The sequence below is a fragment of the Pan troglodytes genome, chromosome 11 (genome assembly GCF_028858775.2).
Source record: "Pan troglodytes isolate AG18354 chromosome 11, NHGRI_mPanTro3-v2.0_pri, whole genome shotgun sequence".
NCBI classification, from domain to species: Eukaryota; Metazoa; Chordata; class Mammalia; order Primates; family Hominidae; genus Pan; species Pan troglodytes.
The window spans coordinates 49,920,453-49,945,262 of NC_072409.2; the positions used below are offsets into that span (position 1 = coordinate 49,920,453).

General features: G+C 48.5%; 1 protein-coding gene across 4 annotated transcripts in view; it reads right to left on the reverse strand.

Annotated features, from left to right (window-relative positions):
• Nucleotides 1-24,570, reverse strand: part of NXNL2 (nucleoredoxin like 2) — a 40,998-nt gene extending 16,428 nt beyond the window's left edge. Inside the window, exons 1-3 of one of the 4 annotated variants that reach the window (XR_010148649.1) lie at nucleotides 23,879-24,511; nucleotides 14,753-15,244; nucleotides 14,542-14,612 (exon numbers count right to left, since the gene is read on the reverse strand). Coding sequence is in view for 2 of the 4 variants with exons in the window: in XM_520116.8 (XP_520116.3) it covers nucleotides 15,076-15,244; nucleotides 23,879-24,180 (471 nt within the window). In the remaining 2 variants the exon portion in view is untranslated. Of the gene's footprint in view, nucleotides 1-14,541; nucleotides 14,613-14,643; nucleotides 15,245-21,814; nucleotides 21,970-23,878 lie in introns of those variants that run through there. The other 3 variants (XR_001720843.4, XM_520116.8, XM_016961102.3) reach the window with 3 other exon arrangements.
• Between the last annotated feature and the right edge of the window lie 240 nt (nucleotides 24,571-24,810).

Genomic DNA, 24,810 nt, shown 5'->3' on the forward strand with positions numbered 1-24,810 from the left:
TGGCAGGGATGAGGTCGAGCAAGTGAGCGTGCTTGGTAGCGAGGAAGCCCTTTGCAATTCGATTTGCTGTTGTTGCTGTTGGAGGGGCAAGTACCAGAGGCTGGCTGGTCATGAAGGACAGATTCTTGTAGGGGGCAAAGCTCTGAGTTTCAGGGGACAAGTTCCTGTTGCAGCCTCCTCTCTGGGCTGTCATTAGAGCCCAGCATCATGGGTGCCTAGAATAGCTTTCAGCCTCCAGAGAGCTGCTGCTATTCCTGGTGGCATTGATCATACTTGCCATGTTACCTGTAGTCCACGGGCCATGAGCAGGCCTCCTCCCAGGCCTGAGCACATGCCATCCCAACAGAGAAAAGGCACCAAGCTCCTTGTCCCCATCCCTCCAGAGGCCACCTGGAAGTGGAAGCAAACAAGAAAGCAGGCAGTGGTCCCTATGGGAAAGAGGTGGTCTGAGGGCTACCTGGACCCTCTGGCTCTTCTTTGTTGTCTGTGTCTCTTGGGAAACACAGAGGGTATCAGTTGCATGCAGAGACATCTATTTGCTCAGCATGGAGAGCTTAAGGGAGGTTGAGTGCTGGGTGCCATAAGGGGAAAGATGGGGACAGGGACCACATCAGTGCTGATGGACCTGCTACCTGGCATCAGAGGGGACTATCTCCACCTGCCATCTCTCCCCTTGAGACCTAAGCCCCTACAGGTAGAAGGAGGCTAAGAGACAGGAAAAACCAAGGTGTTTCTCCTATTCTCACTACCACTCACCACTCACTTCTGACATTAGATGTGTGGGGGTTTTCCCTACACATCAACCAGTTCTCCAGTGGACACCAGCTGGGAGTCCTATAATTTGATTCCATTTTGACACAACCTGCCTATAGTTAGCAGGCAGGTTGGGATATGTAGGGGCATATCCCACAGGTTAAGGGATCAGTCCCACAAGACGGCCTCTTCTACTTCAGACACCAACCAAGCCCCAGGTTGTTTAACCTGTGCTTTTGACCCAGTGGCTATACATAGGGGTTCCCACGACCCTCTCCTTAAGTTTGTTTAATTTGCTACAGGAGCTCACAGAAATCAAGGAAACACTTCACTTACATCTATCCATTTATTATAAAAAATATGAAAAAGGATACAGATTATGTAAGGATGTCTGAGGATGAAGAGATGCTTAGGGAGATGCATATGAGAGAAGGGGTATGGAGCTTCCATGCCCTCTCCGGGAACACCATCCTCCAGGAATCTCTACGTGTTCAGCTAGCCAGAAACTCCCCAAACTCTGTTCTTTTGGGGTTTCATGGAAGCTTTATTACGTAGGCATGACTGATGACATCATTGGCCATTGGTGGTCAACTCAATCTTCAGCCCCTCTTCCCTCCCAGGAGGTCCCCTCGGAGCTGAAAGTTCCAACCCTCTGACCACATGGTTGGTTCCCCTGGGAACCAGCCCCATCCTGAGGCTATTCAGGGGCCCCCAACCAGCAGTCATTTCATTGACATACAAAAGACTCATCACTCTGGAGATTCCAAGTGTTTTATGAGCCATGTGCCAGGAAACAGATGAAGCCCAAATATATATTTCACAGTGTCACAGAGGCACAATCCTATTCCCACTGAACACATTCTCAGTGATGTCTGCTGAATGAAGCAAGGGCAGAAAAATTGTTGCAGGGGAAATTTCCTGGAAAGAGAGAGCAAAGGCCCCTCATTCCAACTGTATGCTCAAACAGGAGAGTGAAATAATCCCTCCTGGAAATTATGCTCTATCTAATGTGCAGATTCTTGAGTGACTGCAGGGATTCTGATGAGTGGCTGCTGGTTGGCTGGTTTTCTGGGCTTTGCCATTCTCCCCCTCTGGGTAGTGTGAAGTGGAAAGCACAATTGTAAACCAAGGTTGCCAGTCAGCGCTCATTTTTGGACAAAGGTCAGTTGTTCAGAAATTAGACTATTCCTGCCTCCTGTCTTAGCTGTTGGTGGCTCCACTCCACCTGAACACAGGGTATAGGGAAGTCATTTCAAGCCCAGTGATTCTGCAAATTGGAATGACTCTGACAGCAAAAGTTGTTTGTTCATATGTTTGTGCATTTGCTTAATTCACGTTTACCTTAAGAACATGCTCACCCTGTGATCTCTGCAGAAATCCTGACTCTGGTGCAGGAGCCTCCACTAGGAAAATTTGGAAAATTTGATGCACAGAATGAAAGGAAAGCCACCCAAGCCTGTGATTTCTCAGGTCTCTTTTAAAGCTGATGTCCCAACAGTATTGTCAACCTAAAATAATCAAAAGGTTCAGAATCTAGTTCAAAGAGAATTTATCCCAACAGTACAAAGTTGAGGACAGCCCACTTGGGAAGAATGTATTCCAAAGAATGGAAATCTGTGCTTCAAAGTGTAGTAGAAGTTTGGGATTGCTTATATGAACAAAGCTTAGGGAAGCTTAACAGAATTTCAACATCTTTCTTTCTTTTTTTTTTTTTTGAGATGGAGTCTCACTCTGTCACCTAGGATGGAGTGCAGTGGCATGATCTTGGCTCACTGCAACCTCCGCCTCCCGGGTTCAAGTGATTCTCCTGTCTCAGCCTCCTGAGTAGCTGGGATTACAGGGGTCTGCAACCACACCCAGGTAATTTTTTTTTTTTTTTTTTTTTTTTTTTTTTGTATGTTTAGTACAGATGAGATTTCACCATGTTGGCCAGGCTGGTTTCGAACTCCTGACCTCAAGAGATCCACCTGCCTCGGCCTCCCAAAGTGCTAGGATTACAGGTGTGAGCCACTTGCACCTGGCCTAACATCTTTCTATGGAAGGCTTAATGCATAGTTACAACAATCTGATGAGCCAAAGTGTTGATAGCAGTAGGAGGCAGACAAATTCCTAGGCAGACAGGGGCAGGTCCCCAGTGAAACCTGATCTTCAAGCCATAGACAGCCTGAAGCCTGAAAACCAGGCAGCCAGCTCCAGGTAGAGTCCATGACCTGAGTGAGAACTTCCTTGATGCTTTTATAGCCAATCAAATGGTGCTTTTTCCAGGACTGCTTATGGACCAATCAGCACACACTCCCCCATTCTGAGCCCATGAAACCCCTGGACTCAGCTACATGTTGGGACTACCCACCTTCAGATATGGGTTACCCACTTCGGGTCCCCTCTCATGTCAAAAACTGTTGTCACTCAATAAAACTCTTCTCTGCCTTGCTGACTCTCCGCTTGTCCATGTAACCTCATTCTTCTTGGACAAGAACCCAAGACCCACCAAACAGTGGGTGAGAAAGGAGCTGTAACACTGTAGCCCTCCTGCCCTCTGCCATTGCCAGGTGGCCTCCCCATGTGACAGGAAGCAGCGGTGGGGCCAGGCCAGCCACAGGCTGAAGTGGACTGGCAAGACCAAACAAGCTGTAATGCAAACGAGCTGAAACATATTCCTGGCTGGCCCACCAAGTTGCAGGCGGTGATGCACTCCCATTCACCAGACTATGAGAGAAGAGCTGTGACCCTCTGGGGGCCGAGACCTCGGGACTCCCTGAGCCAGAGTTGTGACCCACTGTAACACCCGCTTGGGGCTCCAGGGTTGCTGTGTCTCCGAGTTTCTGGGAGCCACTGTGTTGCCCTCATCCAGATGCCAGCACCCAAGGTGGAAGCCATTCAAGGCACACCTGGTCCAGCTGCAGCCTTGCGTGGAGCCCATGCCTGTGCTGGCACCTAGAGCTGCCCACCCAACCACAACAGCCGGCGTGCCTGGCTGTGCACTGTGGCCGGACCCTCTGCTCACTGGCTCACACACCTTTTGCCGCTCTGCACCTGGCTTGCCCTCAGAAGGTGAAGGATCTGGGACAGTAGCAAGAACTGAGCGCAGCTCGCCAGGCTAAGTGGGAGGAGTGAGCCCAGTGCCAAGCCCAGAACCAAGCAAAGCCCGAGCAAAGGCACCACCGGACAGAGGTTTCCAGCTGGCAAAGCAGCACCGAAAGAATCACCAGGGCTTTTTTCCTTTCAGGAAAAGTATATTTACATTCCACACTGAAGATATAACTGTCATTAAGATAGGAGTTTGCAAGGACTTGTTTCACAAGACACAGGTCACAAAGACCCTGCTGATGTGGCAGAGAAGCCAGTCCAAACCAGCTAGAACACAGACAGCTACAAAAGCAACCTCTGGCTGTCCTCATGGCTCATTATATGCTAATTATATAGTGCATCAGCATGCTAAAAGACACTCCCAGTGGCGCCATGACAGTTAACAGATGCCATGGTAACTTCCAGAAGTTACCCTATATGGTCCAAAAAGAGTAGGAACCCCGGGTTTTGAGGATTCACCACCAGTTTCCAGAAAACTCATCAATAATCCACACTTTGTTTAGCATATGATCAAGCAACAACCATAAAAATAGCCAACCAGCAGCCCTGAGGGTTGCCTATGAAGGAATCGCCCTTTTATTCATTTACTTTCTTAACAAACTTGCTCTCACTGTCTCTGTCAGCTCACTCTTGAATTCTTTCCTGTGCAAAGCCAAAAAACCCATGTGGCCTCCTGGGCTAAGCCCCAGTTTCAGGGTTTACCCTGCAACATCATCAAGTCTTGTGTACCATCTGGTCTGAGTTAGGTACAGGACAATAAATGAGGCAGTCAATCTATAACCAAGATCAGTGATTGGAAGGTGGGTAGATCTGGTATCTGGTCTCTCCTAGTCAATTCTAGGACAAGAACAGTGAGTAAGAGAGTTAAGCTATAATAAGAAGCAGAATTGCAAACAACATGCTACGTGACTCAGTCTCCAGGCTTAAGTTCCCCCACGGTATAAAAATTTATAGGGCCCTGAAATTTTATTTTCTTTTACAATGTCCAGGGAGAGGTCGGAAAAAGAGGAGCCTCATTCAGGTGAGATATGTAAACGAGACAGCAACCTGCCAAAAATACTTGTTGCAATTAATATTTGTTGCTGCAATATTGTTATATCCAGGGCTCTGCAATACAGAGAAATATTCCTAAATGATTTCCTTCAGTGCAGATATATAATTCTTGGTTCAACTCCAGCAGATGGTTATTATCAACATAAAGAAATAAATCATTCCCTGCCAAAGGCATCAGATTTCCTCTCCAGGAAGTGGTCATTGAGGTCTTCTTTAAAGGGCCTGTCTGGGTGCGGTGGCTCACGTCTGTAATCCCAGCACTTTGGGAGGCCAAGGTGGGCAGATCACTTGAGGTCAGGAGTTTGAGACCAGCCTGGCCAACATGGTGAAACCCCATCTCTACTAAAAAGACAAAAATTAGCTGCTGTGGTGGTGCACGCCTATAATCCCAGCTACTCAGGAGGCTGAGGCAGGAGAATCACTTGAACGTGGGAGGTGGAGGTTGCAGTGAGCCAAGATCTCACCACTTCACTCCCACCTGGGTGACAAAGGGAGACTCCATCTCAAAAACATAATAATAAAAATAAATAAAGGGCCATGGTGTCAGAATGGGGCAGTGGTCCTTACAGGTTCCTCCAGCCCCACTCTATCTTCTCCCTCTGAGCTTCATCCCTGCCTGAGGCCCTGACTCCACCACCTCATCATATACCATTATAACGGTGAGTTTCATGTCAGCCCAGGCCTGGAGAGAGAAGAACCAAACACCTGTTGAATGAATGAATGGATGAATTAATTAATTGATATCTAAAACCTTGTACTAATACAATACATTTACCTGAAGATGATTATTTGTAACAAAATCATGACAACACATACATAAGGAAAGAGGAATAAAGATCATTACTTTTCTGTTTCAGAAAGTGAAAATAGAAAAGCAAAAAGAACATAGGAATGAAAAATGATGTCTCTTATGCCTTATCACTGCAAATGTTTACCCAAACAAACCATAAGGCTTTAATCTTGAGGATTTATTCCAGGTAAATATATCTGGAATAATATCAGATCTTTTACATGAAGTATAAAGGAGATATGATTTCTTGTGTCCCTAGCCAGCCCTCTCTCTGTCACTCCACAGCTAGATAAGAAAAATGTTCTTCTTACCCTGTCGGACTCTCCACCTCCCTGACCCGCTAGAAAGAGCCTCTGGGTTAGACCCAGCTGCAGATGTAGCACCAGGAGAAAAAAATAAAGCGATGCAGATTCAACCAGACATGCTGCAACACGCTATGTAGCAAGGAGTTCACAGACAAGGAGAAGGAGGGTGGGGAGCAGAGCCACATGGGCTGGGCCTCAAAAGGAGTGGATGGAAGACTCTGGAGGGCTATTTGGGGAGGAGAAGCAAGGGTTTTTTGTTGTTGTTGTTGTTGTTTGGGCTTTTTTGAGACAGAATTTCACTCTTGTCACCCAGGCTGGAGTGCAATGGCACAATCTCAGCTCACTGCAACCTCCGCTTCCCGGGTTCAATCAATTCTCCTGCCTCAGCCTCCTGAGTAGCTGGGATTACAGGCGCACATCACCATGCCCGGCTAGCAAAGGAGGTTTTAGATGAGTAGCCTTGGGTTGTGAAGTGGATCTCCTCAATTATTTTTCAAATGATGCAAGTAACAATTGGAGTTTGCTTTTTGCAATTATTACGGCATTCACTGAAGGCAAGACTGGGTCCCATGGGACATTAGATTATAGATGGGTTTTTCATGTGGAGTGGAAGGATATCATCCAGGATTTCAGATCTAAGATTCCTAGCTAGCTGCCCCTAGTTTAAAATCATCCTTTTAGGTCTTAGTCGTGGGCAATTTTTCCACCACTTCCTACCTCTGGTGTAAAGTGGTCAGATTCAACTGGGCACAATTGTTCTCATTCTCATACTCCAATGGCAAAGTCAGACAGATATTGTAGAAATAACTTTGAACTTGTCATTACAACTGTGGAGGTATTATAAAGGTTAAGAATGCATGTTTCACCGGGCGCGGTGGCTCACGCCTGTAATCCCAGCACTTTGGGAGGCCGAGGTGGGTGGATCACGAGGTCAGGAGATTGAGACCATCCTGGCTAACACGGTGAAATCCCGTCTCTACTAAAAATACAAAAATTAGCTGGGCGTGGTGGCGGGCACCTGTAGTCCCAGCTACTAGGGAGGCTGAGGCAGGAGAATGGCGTGAACTCAGGAGGCAGAGTTTGCAGTGAGTGGAGATCGCCATTGCACTCCAGCCTGGGTGACAGAGCAAGACTCCATCTCAAAAAAAAAAAAAAAAAAAAAATGCATGTTTAAAGCAGAAAACTAGATTCACATGGTATTTTGTCAGTTCACTAAATTAAGTAAAATTTTAAAAGGAGTCTTCTTGTAAAATTACAAACATAAAATTAACTTTTCTCAACAATCAGGCAAATAGGCAGTTTAAACACATGCATGCAATTTCACTCCCTAATAGAGCCATTGAAATGACAGCAAAGGGATTTGTTTTTTTAATGATGGGGAAAACAAAAGAGTAAACAAAACAAAAACATGTTTGGAAGCTGTAAAAGCGGAAGGGAAGTGGAGGCTGACTCCACAGACACACAGGCGTGATCTGGGCCAGAGGTAGAAAATGTGAGAACCAACTGGTTTATCCCAAGTAATCCTCAAATGACTGGGGGCCAGTGGCTCCAGAAGCCCCCTTGAAGTAGTAATACAGGCACCTATAAGGAAGAGTGTGATGTGTTTACAAAATGGTTTGATCTCCAGCCTCCCTCCCACCTCCACATGCTGAGTGATTGAACTTACCACCCCTGAGGTGACAAATGGGCTCTCTTGGTTGAGAAATACGTGGCTGAAAGTAAGAGTGCCAAAATGAAATCAGGGTAATTTCATGAAAAGGTATGATCCTACCCAGGTCCCAGAACACTGAGCCTTTCATCCCTCCTCCTGATAGGAGATAAGAGGATGCTTTCTAGTAAATGTGACAAGCCAGAAAGAGCAATCTTGCTAACAGAATGGCTCCAGCAGGATCACTCTATAGGGGAGCTCAGCGTTACCAAGCCCCACTGATGTTCTGCTAAGTCCCTCCCAAAATAAACAGGAGAGAGAAGCAACAGAGGAAGGGGAAGGGGAAGCCACTTGGGGTGAACAGAAACTGTGCAGAAAGAAGACATTTTAAAAATATGGTTAATATCCTTAGAGAGGTATGAGGAGATGTTGCTTTCATGGAACTAGAACAGAATGCCATGAAAGAAAGAGATAGGAAGGGAAAGGAGGGAGAGAAGAGAGACAGAGAGAAACTGACTCAGACAACAAAGAACTCTTTATATGTATTAAAATCATGATAGCAGATAAAGGGCTAGAAGATAAATTTGAGGAAATCTCTCAAAAAGTAGAACAAAAATAAAAAGAGATGGCAGATAGAAGAGAAAAATATAAGGATGTTAGAGGTCCAATCTAGAAAGTCCAACATTCAAATACTAGGAATTGCCGAAAGACAAAGCCAACAAAACAGAAGACAGAAAATTAAGAAAAATAACTCAAACATTTCCCAGAAGAAAACAAGTGTGTTTCCAGACTGAACAGCTCCCAAGAGCCAACAGGCCCTAAGGTGAAAACAGAGGCTTGCTAAGGCATCATGAAAGTATAGAACAACAGGCAAGGAGAATATCTGACAAGTTCTGAGAGAGAATAGACCACGCTTGAGATGCAGCAGGGACCCCTCTTGGAGGCCTGCCACCCCTGACAAGCATGGAAATAAAGGAACATCTTGAGTTTCTTTAAGGGAAATTCCAGGCACCTACCCAGCCTTGAGAAGTAAATAAGCAACCTAGAAAACAAGAAGGTGACGAGAGCCTCACACAATAGCCAAGGAAGTCAGAGCCACAGAATGTTCGGTTCCCTACAGAAACTAAAGATTACACCTTAACAATATTCTTGAGTTGCTTTTCAGAAACCTGGACCATACCAAATGGAAAGTGTCATCTACTGGCACATAGACCTCAGAGAAGAGAGAATTGAGGACTGAACTGTGACCACTGTTCTCTATTCTAAATTTCTTCCTACTAAGGGTCCTGGAGGAAGTCACACCCACAGGCCAGAGCTCAAGATTCCTTTCTGCTGACCCCAAGTTTTTAGACAAAGCTTAACCAATAACAAGTCAGAAAATCTTTGAATCTACCTATGACCTATGAGCTTCCCTGCTTCAAGATGTCCCACCTTTTTAGGCCAAACCAATGTGTAGCTTCCATGTATTCATTTATTACTTTGCATGTAACCTCTGCCTCCCGCCTTTAAAAACCCTTACACGTAAGCCATTAAATTTGTGTCTTAAGCCTGAGCTGCCTGATTCTTGTTGGCACCACACAATAAATGCCTCACTTTCTCTCACTGCCATCACCATGTTAGTGTTTAGCTTTGCTGTGCTGGGTGGGCAGACCCAGGTCCAGCTTGGTCACTGATGTAGTTTGGATGTGTGTCCCTTCCCAAATATCATGTTGAATTGTAACTCCCATTGGTGGAGGTGGGGCTTGGTGGGTGGTGATTGGATCATGGGGGTGGATTTCTCATGAATGGTTTAGTGCCATTCTCTTGGTATTGTCCTTGCAATAGTGACTGAGCTCTTGCAAGATCTGGTAGCTTAGAAGTGTGTGGCAGGCTGGGCACTGTGGCTCACGCCTGTAATCCCAGACCTTTGGGAGGCCAAGGTGGGCAGATCACCTGAGGTCAGGAGTTTGAGACCAGCCAGACCAATATGGAGAAATCCCATCTCTACTAAAAATACAAAAAAATTAGCCAGGCGTGATGGCCCATGCCTGTAATCGCAGCTACTCAGGAGGCTGAGGCAGGAGGATCACTTAAACCTGGGAGGCGGAGGTTGCCGTGATAGCACCACTATACTCCAGCCTGGGCAACGAGTGCAAAACTCCATCTAAAAAAACAAAAAAAGTGTGTGGCACCTTCCCCCTCCCTTTCTTGCTCCTGCTCTGGGCATGTAACATGCCTGCTCGCCTTTCACCTTCTGCCATGATTGTAAGCTTCCTGAGGCCTCCCAAGAAGCTAAGCAAATGCCAGCATCATGCTTCCTGTATAGCCTGCAGAACCATGAGCCAGTCTCAGGTATCTATAGCAATGCAAGAATGGCCTAATACAGTAACAACTCACAGGGCCAGGGGTCACAGTGTAGTTGGATCTCTCGACAATAACAAAGAAACAAAAAAAACTATGAGGTAGTGCCTTCAAATCACTGAAGGAAAGTACTTCCAACCTAAATTCTGCACCTGCCACTCATCCAGTGAGTACATATAGAATGGAGGCTTTTCAGACTCAGGAGACTTCAAAGAGTTTGCCCCCTTTCACCTGTTCTTAGGAAACTATTAGAGGATGTATTCCAACAAAACAAGGGTGGAAACCAAGAAACAGAATGACAAGAAAGAGAAACTCAATGCAGGAGAGAGCCGTGGAGCAGCCCAGGGATCATTCCAAAGGGTGACATCGGGTTGACAGATGTACCAGGCACATAGCTCACCAGAACCTATGGAGATGTTGGGAGGCTTCAGCACAGGTTTCTTCAAGAAGATAGAAGGGACAGACCAATGGATGTGTCTGCATATCTCGAGAGGAGACCTGGATAGCCAGTGGAGGGTTCAGGTTAGACTACTTAAAGGCGCTGTCTTTGTCTGCTCAGGCTGCTATCACAAAATACCACAGACGAGGCTGTGTATCATAATAGAAATGTATTGCTCACAGTTTTGGAGGCTGGAAGTCCAAGGTCAAAATGGCAGTAGTTTCTGTGTTTCCTAAGGGCCCACTTCTTGTTCACAGATGGCATCTGCTCACTGTGTCCTCATATATTAGAAGGGGTAAGGGTCTCTCTTAGGAGGACACTACTCCCATTTATGAGGGCTCCACCCCACCCTCCTGACCTAATCACCTCCCAAAGGCCCCACCTCCTAACACCACCATCACCTAGGGGTTAGGACTTCAACACATGGATTATACCGGACAGAAACATTCAGGCCATGGCAAGTACATAGAATAAAATACACACACAAAGCAAACAGCCAGATAAGATAATTCCTTTTTTTTTTTTTTTTTTTTTTTTGAGACAGAGTCTTGCTCTGTTACCCAGGCTGGAGTGCGGTGGTGCCATCTCGGCTCACTGCAAGCTCCGCCTCCCAGGTTCAGCCTCCCACCTCAGCCTCCTGAGTAGCTGGGACTACAGATGCGTGCCACCATGCCTGGCTATTTTTTGTTTGTTTGTTTGTATTTTTAGTAGAGACAGGGTTTCACCATTTTAGAGACAGGGTTTCACCATATTAGCCAGGATGGTCTCCATCTCCTGACCTCGTGATCCACACACCTTGGCCTCCAAAAGTGCTAGGATTACAGGCATGAGCTACAGCACCCAGCTTTTTTTTTTTTTTTTTTTTTTTGAGACAAAGTCTTCCTCTTGTTGCCCAGGCTGGAGGGCAATAGCGTGATCTTGGCACACTGCAACCTCCACCTCCTGGGTTCAAGCAATTCTCCTGCCTCAGCCTCCTGAGTAGCTGGGATTACAGGCACCTGCCACCACGCCCAGCTAATTTTTGTATTTTTAGTAGAGACGGGGTTTCACCATGTTGTCCAGGCTGGTCTTGAACTCCTGACCTCAGGCAATCCACCCACCTCGGCCTCCCAAAGTGCTGGGATTACAGGCGTGAGCCACCACACCTGACTCATCAGATAAGATCATTCTTTTTTCTTTATTTTTTTTTTTTAAGATGGAGTTGCGCCCTTTGTTGCCCAGGCTGGAGTGCGGTGGTATGATCTCAGCTCACTGCAACCTCTGCCTCCTGGGTTCGGCGATTCTGTTGCCTCAGCCTCCCGGGTAGCTGGAATTACAGGTGCCCGCCACCATGCCCAGCTAATTTTTGTATTTTTAGTAGAGACGGGGTTTCACCACATTGGCCAGGCTGGTCTTGAACTTCTGACCTTAGGTAATCCACCCACCTCGGCCTCCGGAAGTGCTGGGATTATAGGCATGAGCCACCATGCCCAGCCCAGATAATTCTTAAACAAAAATGCAGGAGAGAAGGGTAATTCAGTTTACCAAATGGCTCAAAGATTCTAGATAGCTGGCAAAGTGGAGGTGACTAAAACAGAGGCTCTTTTCAATGAAAATTAGCATAGGCCACCCTACTGAAAGGATGGGGTTTTAAGGTACCTCCATGGTGTTTGTAAATTCGGCCTAAGTCAGTCTAGCCCAATAGAGCATAATTCTCCTGACTGGTGAGCTCTGTGTCACCCCTCTTCTTCCTTTCTCTAGGAATGTCTGTGTCTGTGTGTGTGTTTGTGGTGTGTGTAGGTTATATGTGTGGTGTATACGTGTGTTCTCTCAGTGACTTCCCCTCTCCAGTGCACAGTGACCAGCATTTCATGAGTCTCCCTGAGGTCTGCACGCCCTCCTGCAGGAATGCCAGTGGCTAGGCATCTCCTGAGAGAGGGGAGGGCCCCCACCTGCCCCAGGCCTGATGGCTTGTGGAGCACCCTGGGCTTTAATAAAGATGCCCCAGTTGTGGGCTGAAATCAGTGAAATGACTTCAATAAATTCAGTGGACAAGACACCTTTGCAGAGCCATGCTTCTCAGATGTTAGCGCCCACGGGGCTCACCAGGGAGTCTGGATGAGACGTGGGCCTGGGCTGGGTCACGATGCTGCATGTCTTTCAACCCCTGCCCCATGGTGCCCACACCACGCTGCCACTGCTTGTCTATGTCCACACGCAGGGTGGCAAGTGTATAAAGATGAAAAGCAATGTGTACACACAGAAAAAATAAAAAGGTGGTGACTTTAGGGGACATATAGATGGACTAAAACATCCATCATGGCTTTCCCTCAGGATGATGGAATCTTTTTCCTGATGTTCGTCCACAGTGAGCACGTATTGCTTCTGGAACACAAGGGGCACAAGGCACTTGTAGAAATAGTCACAAATTACACAGTTCTCGGAAAGAAGGCTGGAATACTTTGCCTTACATCAAGAAAAATTGTTTGGGATGTTATAATATTAAAGTATGTGTTGGCCAAGCATGGTGGCTCATGACTGTAATCACAGCACTCTGGGAGGCCGAAGCGGGTGGATCACTTGAGGTCAGGAGTTCGAGACCAGCCTGGCCAACATGAAGAAACACCATTTCAACTAAAAATACAAAATTAGCCGGGCTTGGTGGCAGGCGCCTCTAATCCCAGCTACTCGGGAGGCTGAGGCAACAGAATCGCTTGAACCCAGGAGGCAGAGATTGCAGTGAGCCAAGATGGTGCCGCTGCACTCCAGCATGGGAGACAAGAGACTCTGTCTCAGAAAAAAAAAAAAAAAAAGAATGTGTCTTCAGGGAGTAATAATGGTTCAAAGGACACATCACTCTCCCAGCCCTAGGTGACGAAGGCCCATGTCCTACAGGGCCAGCCCAGCCGAGGTGGACCCTGCCTCTCCCTCTAGTCACCCCAGAGCAAAATCTTCCAGCCCACAAACACCAACACAGTTCTTGGCAGTTACAAGCACGTTTACCAGGAGGGCCGTTTCTCTACCTTTTAAAAGTGTGTGGTTGTGGTTCACACACACACACACACACACACACACACACACACGAACAGTTTATGGATACTCTACATGCAAGAGATGTCCACCCAGTTCCCAAGAATGTGTGATTGAAAATACCATAATTAGGCCGGGCACAGTGGCTCACGCCTGTAATCCCAGCACTTTGGGAGGCCGAGGCAGGTGGATCACCTGAGGTAAGGAGTTCGAGACCAGCCTGACCAATATGATGAAACCCCATCTCTACTAAAAATACAAAAATTCGCTGGGCGTGGTGGCGGGCGCCTGTAATCCCAGCTACTCGGGAGGCTGAGACAAGAGAATCGCTTGAACCCGGGAGGCGGAGGTTGCAGTGAGCTGAGACCGCGCCATTGCACTCCAGCCTGGGCAACAAGAGTGAAACTCCATCTCAAAAAAAAAAGAAAAGAAAAAGCCATAATTAAATAAATATTTCACCTCTGAGTTTTGGAAGAAAACTGCATTTCTACATGACTTATTTGGGGCATGAATAACAATGAGGTTAGTGTAAATGCATCCTTAGTCAACCCACAGGGCCCCCAGGAGGCTGGGTCTCAGTGGTCAGGGAAGCTAACTGACAGCGCAGAGGGTGAGGGAGATTGAAGGGACTAATTAATTAACAGCTTATGTCTTGGTGGCACAGGTTCACTGAGTATCACCCACTGGGCTTCCTTACTCTACTATTGCTGGTCCTAGTGGTGTCAGCTTTGCTCCAAATTCTCAGCTGAGGAACCCAGCAAGCTGACCAGATCTGCAGGTGAGGACTTGGCTAGAGATGGGTATCGGTATTTTCACAATCCCAGCTGATTGGATAAGAATGAGGCTGGAAAGAAACAGGAAAGACCCGCCAGCAAGAGGCCACAGGGGAAGCTGGGACAGTAATCTGAACCACTGATGGCTTTCAACACCATTAATAAAGATTGTTTACTTCGATGGATTATTAACTTTTAGGTAACACTGAGGTTTGATCTTGAAGATGTGAAAACACACCCTTGAAAATTTCATTGCTTTCTAGGATATTGTAATGCTGTTACAAATAAGTGTAAAGAAAACAAAGAGAAGAAGAAAATTCCAAGATGACATTTAATTAAAAACTAGCACCTGTGACAAATAAGACATATTTAAGCACGGTATTTGTCAAGAGACTCCTTTTCTTCCTACTGGCACCTGGAATGGAATGAGAAAGAAGGCAATAGACTTGTTTATTAAAGTACACAGCTTGCAAACTTTATTAAGATAGTTGTGAAAGCATATCATTAAAATAAACAGATCGCCAGAAAATGTTATCAATAAATATATTATTTTACCTGAAGAGACTTGTACAAATAAATGTCTTGCATAGATTTCCAACAGCTCAGTATGAACATATGAGGATCCTTCCTTAAGCACAGGTGGATAAAGGTATGCAAAGAATAACAAAAATAACTATAATACAAACAGGCTGCATGATCAAAATATGGAGTGTATTATTTCCTGAGCAATAGTTGCTTTTGACCACAGCTTAGTGCTTCTGCTCTGAAATACAATGAAATCACACCAACAGAGGAAGGAACCCAACATGCTCCTCTTTGCCCCAGCGTCGGTGCTGGAGAAGCAGCACCTGTCCTGGCCCTCTGAGGTCCCTCCCACTTCAAACGGAGAAATTCTGGAAGATATCGGCCGCCTCCACCCAGTCCTGGAAGCAGGCCAACCCCCGTTCCCGGATCTGCTTCCGCCCTTTGTTGGTGATGACCTCCCCATTTTGTTTCACAATCACAAGCTTGGGGATGGCTGTGACGTTGTACCTCTTCCTCAGCTCACTGCAGGAGAGAAGAGTGGTACCGAAGTTAGCACTCCCACATGCACATCTGAAGGGACACGCCCCCTCCCTCCAGCCTGAGGTACAGCCAACTTGGAGGAAGCCACCGGGTGCCCCACCCAGCCTGCTCCTGTTCTCCCTCCTGCTGGGGTGGGGGCTCCTTTCTTCTTGGTGCTACTATTTCTTTTTCTTTTTCTTTTTCTTTTTTGAGATGGAGTTTTGTTCTTGTCGCCCAGGCTAGAGTGCAATGGCACGATCTCGGCTCACTGCAACCTCCACCTCCCACGTTCAAGTGATTCTCCTGCCTCAGCCTACCAAGTAGCTGGGATTACAGGTATGTGCCACCACATCCAGCTAATTTTTTGTATTTTTAGTAGAGACGGGGTTTCACCATGTTGGCCAGACTGGTCTCGACCTCCGGGCCTCAAGTGATCTGCCCGCCTTGGCCTCCCAAAATGCTGGGATTACAGGCGTTAGCCAGCACGCCCAGCCTTGGTGCTACCATTTCTAACCCAGTTCCACACCAGAGAGCTGCCTGCAGCAGTGAACTCTCCGTATCTGTGCTACCCAATCCAGTAGCCACCAGCCACATATGGCTGGGAGAGCTCAGAATGTGGCTAGTGTGCCTAAGGAACTGAAGTTTTCATTTTAATTAACTTTTAATTTAAATTTAAGTTGTCACAAGTGGCTAGTGGCTACCAGATTGGATAGTGCAGGTCTAAACCCACAAATAAACCCAGTAATTTTTTATGTCCTCTACATCTCAAGGGGTTGAAAAATATCAGGTATATATAATGGTAAAAGTTAAAATTCCAGCCAGGTGTGGTTGCTGACACCTGTAATCCCAGCACTTCAAGAGACTGAGGTGGGAAGATGGCTTAAGCCCAAGAGTTCAAGACCAGCCTGGGCAACATAGTGAGACCTTGTCTCTACAAAAGTTAAAAAATTAGCTAGGCATGGTGGCATGCACCTATAGTCCCAGCTACTCGACAGGCTGAGGTGGGAGGATCGCTTGAGCCCAGGAGGTCGAGGCTGCAGTGAGCCGTGTTATTGCCTCTACATTCCAGCCTGGGCGGCAGACCCCATTTCTAAGGAAAAAAAAAAAAAGTTAAAATTCCATGAGTTCTAAATACATCTAGAGCTTCACTTGACTTTCCACCCTACAAATTCAGTGATGCACCAATTGCCATTATCATGATGAGAGGTTTCTTAGCCTCATTTTACATCATTTACATTTACAGTATCTATAACCTGATGAGTGGTCTTTTTACAAAATTATTTGTATTCATTTAGGGAAACGAGCATCTGCCTTCTTGGTTTTGCAATTCTCGTAATCTTCACTGGGATTACTCCCTCAAGACAGGGCAGCCGGGTGAAATCCCTTTCCTGTTTACCATGGCCAGGTCACCAGGGCCTCACAGTGACAGTAATCGGATTTCCTTGATCTGTCACCCTCAGGATTGTGAACCCGAGTGGAAGGAAAAACCCATTTGAGACCCTCCTATTAGCAAATCTCCCCTTTGACACGTCCCTCAAGTTCTTCCTGCCACTTTCTGGCATCCAGGTCAAAGACACACCATCACTCAAGCAGGAAAGAATACAGGGTCCCCTACGCTCAACAGAGAGAGAATATGGTTTATTTCCAAACATCTATGAAGCAGTGACAAAATCAATCACGTTCTCAAGTCACAAAGGAAGTATTAATGAATTTCAAGTGGTCAATAACATATAGATCACTTAATCAGACCAATGGTAATGGAATTGGAAACCAATAAGAAACCATTTTTGGGGCCCGGCGCGGGTGGCACATGCCTGTAATCCCAGCACTTTGGGAGGCTGAGGTGGGCAGATCATGAGGTCAGGAGTTTGAGACCAGCCTGGCCAGCATGGTGAAACCCTGTCTCTGCTAAAAATACAAAAAATTAGCCGGGCATGGTGGCACGCATTTGTGGTCCCAGCTACTTGGGAGGCTGAGGCCAGAGAATTGCTTGAATCCAGCAGGCGGAAGTTGCAGTGAGCCGAGATCGCGCCACTGCACTCCAGCCTGGGTGACAGAGTGAGACTCTGTCTCAAAAAATAAAAATAAAAAAAAATATATTTTTTTGTTCGTTTGTTTTTGTTTTTTGTTTTTTGTTTTTTTGTTTTTTGAGATGGAGTCTTGCTCTGTCGCCCAGGCTGGAGTGCAGTGACGCAATCTCGGCTTACTGCAAGCTCCGCCTCCTGGGTTCATGCCATTCTCCTGCCTCAGCCTCCCGAGTAGCTGGGACTACAGGCGCCCGCCACCATGCCCGGCTAATTTTTTTGTATTTTTTTAGTAGAGATGGGGTTTCACCGTGTTAGCCAGGATGGTCTCGATCTCCTGACCTCGTGATCCACCTACCTCGGCCTCCCAAAGTGCTGGGATTACAGGCATGAGCCACCATGCTCAGCCAAAAAGAAATCATTTTTAAGAATGAGTTTTAAAACTAACTGTATGTTATATGGGAAATAGTAACGCAGATGACAAAGTATTTAAAACAGAACAATATGGAATATACTACAAATCCCAAGCTGTAAACACAATTAAACACACTTAGGAAGCTGTAGCCTTAAAAACGCTTATCCAAAACTTTAGTATATAGATGACTTATGGATCTAATTCAATAAGCTAGAAAAATAAGGATGGCACAAACACAAAGAAAGTAGAAAGAAGGCAGAATAAGATTGAGAACAAAAATTACTGACATAGGAAATGAACCAACAAAAACCAACATGGGGTGACCAATAAAACCCAACCTGGTTCTCAGGAAACACTAAAATGTGAAACAAATCTCTACCGAGCCTGGGCACAGTGGCTCACGCCTGTAATCCCAGCACTTTGGGAGGTCAAGGTGAGAGGATCACTTGAGCCCAAGAGTTCAAGACATCCCTGGGTGACATGACAAGACCCTGTCTCCACAAAATAAAAAAAAATTAACCAGGTGTGGTTGCACGCACCTGTAGTCCCAGCTACTTGGGAGGCTGAGGCAGAAGGATTGCTTGAACCCAGGAGTTTGAGGTTGCAGGGAGCTGTGATCACACCACTGCACTCCAGCCTGGATGACGGTGCAAGACCCTAGCTCTAAAAAAAAAGTCTACTGAGATTGAGCAAGGAAAAAGAGAGAAGGCAGAAGAATATCAAAAATCAGGCCAGCCTGGTCATTACACAGGCCCAGTGTGGACTGAACCTCCTTGAGGGGACACTGGTGGGTGACATGACAAGACCCTATCTCCACAAAATAAAAAAAAATAACCAGGTGTGGCTGTGCACACCTGTAGGCTCAGCTACTTGGGAGGCTGAGGCATGAGGATCGCTTGAACCCAGGAGTTCAAGGTTGCAGGGAGCTGTGACCACACCACTGCACTCCAGCCTGGATGATGGTGCAAGACCCTAGCTCCAAAAAAAAAAAAAAATCTACTGAGATTGAGCAAGGAAAAAGAGAGAAGGCACAAGAATATCAAAAATGAGGCCAACCTGGTCATTACACAGGCCCAGTGTGGACTGAACCTCCTTGAGGGGACACTGTTGGGAGGGCTGTGGCCTTTCTGGGGCTGCATGACCCCTGCCAGGACAGGCCTATTCCCCAAAGAACCAATGGACACAGCCCCCACCCCGGCAGTCCGGACCTGCTCCCTGTGGTGTCCAATGACTCACCTGGGGAGGGAAAGGAAAAGTGGGAAAAAATAAACATGTAAACTATTCTCTAAAACCTATCATGCATAGTGAAAAAAAGACACAGGAGAGACCACTCAGCCAAAACTGTATTTGCAGAACTGAGAAAGTCATGTCTCAAACACAGAGCAGATGTGAATTCATGTCAAACTGCAGGTTTAGGGGACACCAACTCCTTCACGAACAGCCATGAGTGCTCACAACAGGGGAGGCGCGTGTGGAACTCGGCCAGATGGAGCCTGGACAGGTCAACGAACCACAGCAGTCAGCATGAAAGATGTGGCAGAGATGTCCCTCTCTAGCATCTTAAGAATCCTGCACAACACCTTTTTTTTTTTTTTTTAAGATGGAGTCTCGCTCTTTCACCCAGACTGGAGTGCAGTGGTACAATCTCGGCTCACTGCAACCTCCACCTCCCAGGTTCACGCCATTCTCCTGCCTCAGCCTCCAGAGTAGCGGGGACCACAGGCGCCCGCCACCATGCCTGGCTAATTTTTTGTATTTTTAGTAGAGACAGGGTTTCACCGTGTTAGCCAGGATGGTTTCGATCTCCTGACCATGTGATCCACCCGCCTCGGCCTCCCAAAGTGCTGGGATTACAGGCATGAGCCACCACGCCCAGCTGCACAACACCTAAAATTTAAAATGCCTAAGCAATTAGCTTTTCCCAAAGGCATAAAACAAAAATGTGTGGCCAGGTGCGGTCGTTCACGCCTGTAATCCTAGCAATTTGGGAGGCCAAGATGGGTGGATCACCTGAGGTCAGGAGTTCGAGACCTGTTCACATGGTGAAACCCTGTGTCTGCTAAAAATACGAAAATTAGCCGGGTGTGGTGGTGGGTGCCTGTAATCCCAGCTACTTGGGAGGCTGAGGCAGGAGAATCACTTGAACCCAGGAGGCAGAGGTTGCAGTGAGCCGAGCCTGCGCCATTGCACTCTAGCCTGGGCAACAAGAGCGAAACTCCATCTCAGAAAATAAAAAAGAAAGAAAGAAAAAGGTGAAGAAACGAGAAACAACCAAGTAACTCTTTGCATAAAGACTGCAGCAAAATGGCCAGCAGCCTGATTTAAGCTCTTTATCCAGCAGTTTTGGCAAATGGGTTATTTTAGCATCTGTACTTTGGGCAGTGGGACAGGGCAGGGCCCGCACACGTCACTTCCAGAAAGGAAAGTAGATGGTCCAGCTGGGGCCAGACCAGGTGGGACTCTGTTATCTCAGGAACCTGAACCTCTTCCCCAAGGCCATGAGGACTCCTTGGAGGGCTGCTGGTGGGTCGTGAAGGGGTTGGAATGCCAGCAGCAGCAGCAGCAGTATCTCACCTACAGATTCCTGAGCACCCCCAGGTCCGACAGCATCTGCACTCCTGACAGATTCCCAACTGACATGGGTCCATGCACCAGCCTTTGACCAGCACTGTCAGGAACAATGTGAGGTCCCAGGAGCAGCAACACCAACATCACCCGGAAACTCATCAGAAATGCAATCTCCCCACCTCTGACGCTGGGGCAGTGCCCAAGATCTGGTGGTTTATGCTTGCTCAAGTTGGCCAATCCCACAGCAGTCTTCCAGGGCTTTCTGCATCCCCTGCACCAACTGGGAGGAGGTAGGAGACAGCAAGCGGAGAGGAGGCTGGGCATGGTGCCCCTGACAGCACGGGGAGTACAGGCCTGTGGTTTGCTGCTCAGCATCTGTGACCCTCCTTGGGAAACCATGTCTCCTTCATTTTCTGGCATGAACTAGCTGTGTGTCATGGGCAGGCTAGTTAACCTCCTGCACCTCGGATTCCTCATCTACACCTCGGGAATAACAGAATCCACCTCCTGGAGTTGTTGTGAGGATTAAATAAACAGCTTAATGAAGAATGAGGCTTGGCACATAATAAGTACTTGATAAATGCTAGCTGTTCTTACTGTGTGGGAAAGACCCACCTCCAATTCCACCTGAGCCAACTGCTCAGTCAGCATATCTATCTATCTGGTGGCCCCTGGCTACACTTAATAGTACAGAAATGGGGAACTAGCCAAATCAGAATCAGTGAGGCGTGGTGCGGCACCTGGCTGTGTGCTGGGAAAGAGGAAAGTACAGAAATGCGCAGTCTGAGACACAGCAGCCATTCTGCCACCGTGAGGAGACACAGGATTTGCCAGGCAGCAACTGCCTGCAGCCTGAGCAAGGGGCAGACATGGCAGAAGGCGAGCCACAAAGCTGCATCCTCCGTGGCCTCCAGCTTGCCCTTGACACCATCTTCTGGCTGATGGGTGTCTCATTAAAGCCAGCCCATAACCTTTACTGTTCAAGCTCTTTGAGTTGTTCTCATTGCTGCTGTTTTAATCACTTGCAACATTAAATCAAGCTCTAACACAGTCAGGGGGATGCAGAGCAGGCTGGGCTTTGAGGAATCAGGAGGGTGGAGGTGGTCATTTCACTGATATTCCAAGAGACACTCAGTACCAGCCCTCAAATCCCCATGCTGGCAGCCTCTGCCTGGGGACAAATGTAACCTTGGAGCTGCACATGAGAGGCAAAGAACCTCACTTTTTCCCTAATGTCATCTCAATCCCCTCTGGGCCCTGAGCTGTGTCCACAGAGAAAAGAACTTGCTTTTGGAGGAGAGAATGTTGTCATGGTAATAACTTAGGACTTTAAGCATTTGGGGAAAATCCAAGAGCCCAGTTCCTCCTTGTCCTCAGCACTGTTGCAACCAGCGTTGGTCCCTGCCTTCAACTAACACAGCCACATCCTTGTTGCTGGCATAAACCACACTTCTGGGTTGCCATGGCAACTCCTGACTCTAGTCTGTCATCTCAGCCAGGAGCAGGCTGTGGCCAAGCAAATCTCTCTGCAGAACTGTCTTTTGCTCACTTGCTTCAACTACTCACCAAACACACTCCCTGGGGATGCCAGGCACTGAACCATGTCTGGCTCTGTCCTGTGGGCAATGGAAACTCAGGAAACCCCCGGAGAGTTGGAGCAAGGCATGGCTAAACCGGATGGTCTTTGAACCAAGAGCCAATCAGATGGGAACACCAAGGTCCTGTAGACGTAGGATAAGCAGAATTTAGGGCGTAGCTCCAACAATTCCCACAGAATATCCCACTCCCTAGCTTACACATGACAACAACAGGGTTAAGGAAGTTCAGTGTGGAAAGGGGTAGGGACAAACAGCTAAGTTTACAAAAAGAAAAATCCCTCCCAGGCCAGCCAGGCTGAGAAGATAGGAGCACACAGCTGACCCACGTCACGCAGCTCACTGCCTCCAGCTGGAGCTCACAGGCTTGACCAGAGCATCAGAAACAGACGAGCAGTCTCCATGGCCCCAAGCGATGACCTCCCCAGTCCAATCTGTGTGCCGCTGGGGACCAAGGCTCACCACCCCCTCAGTGAGGAAGTAGGGCACGGCAGAAAGAGGGTCCTCAGAGCCAGGAGAACTGAACTCTATGCCTCAATGGCACATCTGTAAAATGGGGCAATAGACTAGAGAGCTGGGACATAACCAGCGGACACATGAGCTCACATGTGATCAGCTCAACCCTGACAACAACCACGTGATGTATCATATGCTCAGCAATAAAATACCTTGCCTGCCATCACCTGGCAAGTAAATCCCAGAGCTGGGCCAGAGCTTTGTGCCTAATTACTATAATGATACTGCCATCGTCTCTCGCTTTCAAGCCTGTGTTCTTTCAAAAGCTTACAAATAACTTGAGTACTAAACAAGTCCAATCCTGTTTTTAAAAGCACCACTTGAACTGATTCTATAAGAAATCCTTTTGCAAAGTGAACCACCCATCTTGGAGATTCATTATCAATAGAACTTTCAGAGTCCCGGTGTGAGTGAGGCTCCCAGAAGCAGGTTACCCCCCTGGAAGGCTGGGCGGTGCCCTGCCTGGGCCTCCTCTTTCACTGGGAATCACCAAAAATCATGTTTGGGGGAATAATTAGATTTCTTCCCATTAATTACTCATCTACAAAACTTTCCAAAGTTAGCTTCCAGTTTTCATTTTCCAGAAGGAATGTCATCTCATGATAATCAGTTTAGGGGGTAATGCCACAACTTAATGATAATCTCCAGAAATGTGAGGCTGTAAAACAAAACCCAGAAATTCACATTGGTACCTAGAAGGGGGTGGCCAGGACAACATACTTGACGAGGCCTGCTTTAAACCTAAGTCTGGACTCTTACACCATAGGAGACCACAGGAGACCCACCCCAAAAGCAGAACAATCAATCCCTGTAATCCCCTCTCTGCCAATCCCTACCCCCTCCTTTGCAACAGTTAGAGTAATAAAGTTTATAGAAATGAGTTTTATGCTTCTCTAGTGGTGAAATTCCATCAGTGTCGGTAAAAATGAAACCGCAAAGGTGGCCAGCACCTGGGTTCCTGCCAGCCTTGAAGCCCCCGTCCCTCCCTCCTAGCAAACCAACCACGGCCTGCACTGTGGGTGCCTGTCACAGAGCTGATGTCCTCGCGGGTCATCCCTCATCCCCGCATCCAGACACCGGGTCATGTCCCTGTGCTTCCTGCCCACTAACTGGGAGGATGACGCAGCGGCGCCGGGAGTCCAGGGCTGATTGGGCCGGCGGTTCCCGGAGCCGAGCCCGCGAACCCACAGCATCAACACCACTGGGAGCTCCTTCGCAATGCAGATTCCCGGAGCTCCAGACCCCAGGCAGAAACGCGCCCGCGTCCATGCTCCACGAGCCCCCTTGGGGTGCCGATGCCCTGGGTTTTCGAATCTGGTCTGCACCCTCCCTGGTCTCCAAGAGAGGTTGAAACTGAGACTGAGTGTGATTTACCGGAGCCCGGACGTGAACCGAGAGACGGGGAGGTGGTGGGGGAGGGGGGGCGTCATAAAGAGCTCCCCAGTGCAGAGGGGGAGGCCTGGGGGAACATGGGGAAGACGTGCCGGGCGGCCCCCGCCCCCCCAGGACCCCCACTCACTGCCGGTAGGGGTCGTGGAAGGGCAGCGCCAGCCAGGCGCCATGCAGCTCGCGCATGAAGTCCAGCATCTCCTGGGAGCTGCCGTCGGCTGACACGAAGACCACTTCGAAGGGCGCGGGCCGCCGTGCCTCGGCCACCAGCGCCGTATAGAAGTCGCAGAGCAGCGGCGTGAAGTCGCGGCTCGGCGCGCACCGGGCGGCCGCGAAGTACAGTGCCACCACCTTGTTCTGCAGCGCCGCCTCGGCCTCCACCGTCGCGCCCTTACAGGTCACCAGGTGCCGCCCGCCCAGAATGTCAACCATGGCGCAGACGCGCAGCCACCTGAGACCCGAGGACACCTGCAGGAGGATGATCACCTGCGGGGAGGCGGCGGCGAGCGCCGCGGTGCCCCGCCTCTGTCCGCACCACCGGGCGCTGGACCTCTCAAGACCTGCCCCAGATGCGCCCACACCTTGGCCAGGCCTCGCCTGTGGCTGGAGCAATTGTGTTCGCGCCGACAATGAGACACTCAGACACCAGAGACCCCAGATACCTGGGCGACAGCGCGGCACCCGCCTCTGGGAAGGGAGCCAGCCAGGCAACCTCAAGCCCTCTGATCTCTGCACCCTCCCCCAACTGCGCCCCGCCCACACTCCTGCGCCCTCCCACCACTGCGCCCCGCCCACATTCCCCGCATGCTCCCCAACTGCGCCCCGCCCACATCCCGCACTCTCCACCCACTGCGCCCCGCCCACATCCCCGCCCCCGCCCCCACTGCGCCTCGCCCGTATCCCCACACTGTCCCCACGCTGTCCCCCCACTGCGCTGGGCCCACATCCCTACACTCTCGACCCACTGCGCCCCGCCCACATCTCCGCACCCTCCCCCACCGCACCCCGCCCACATCCCCGCACTCTCCTCCAACTGCGCCTCGCCCACATTCCACAGTTTCC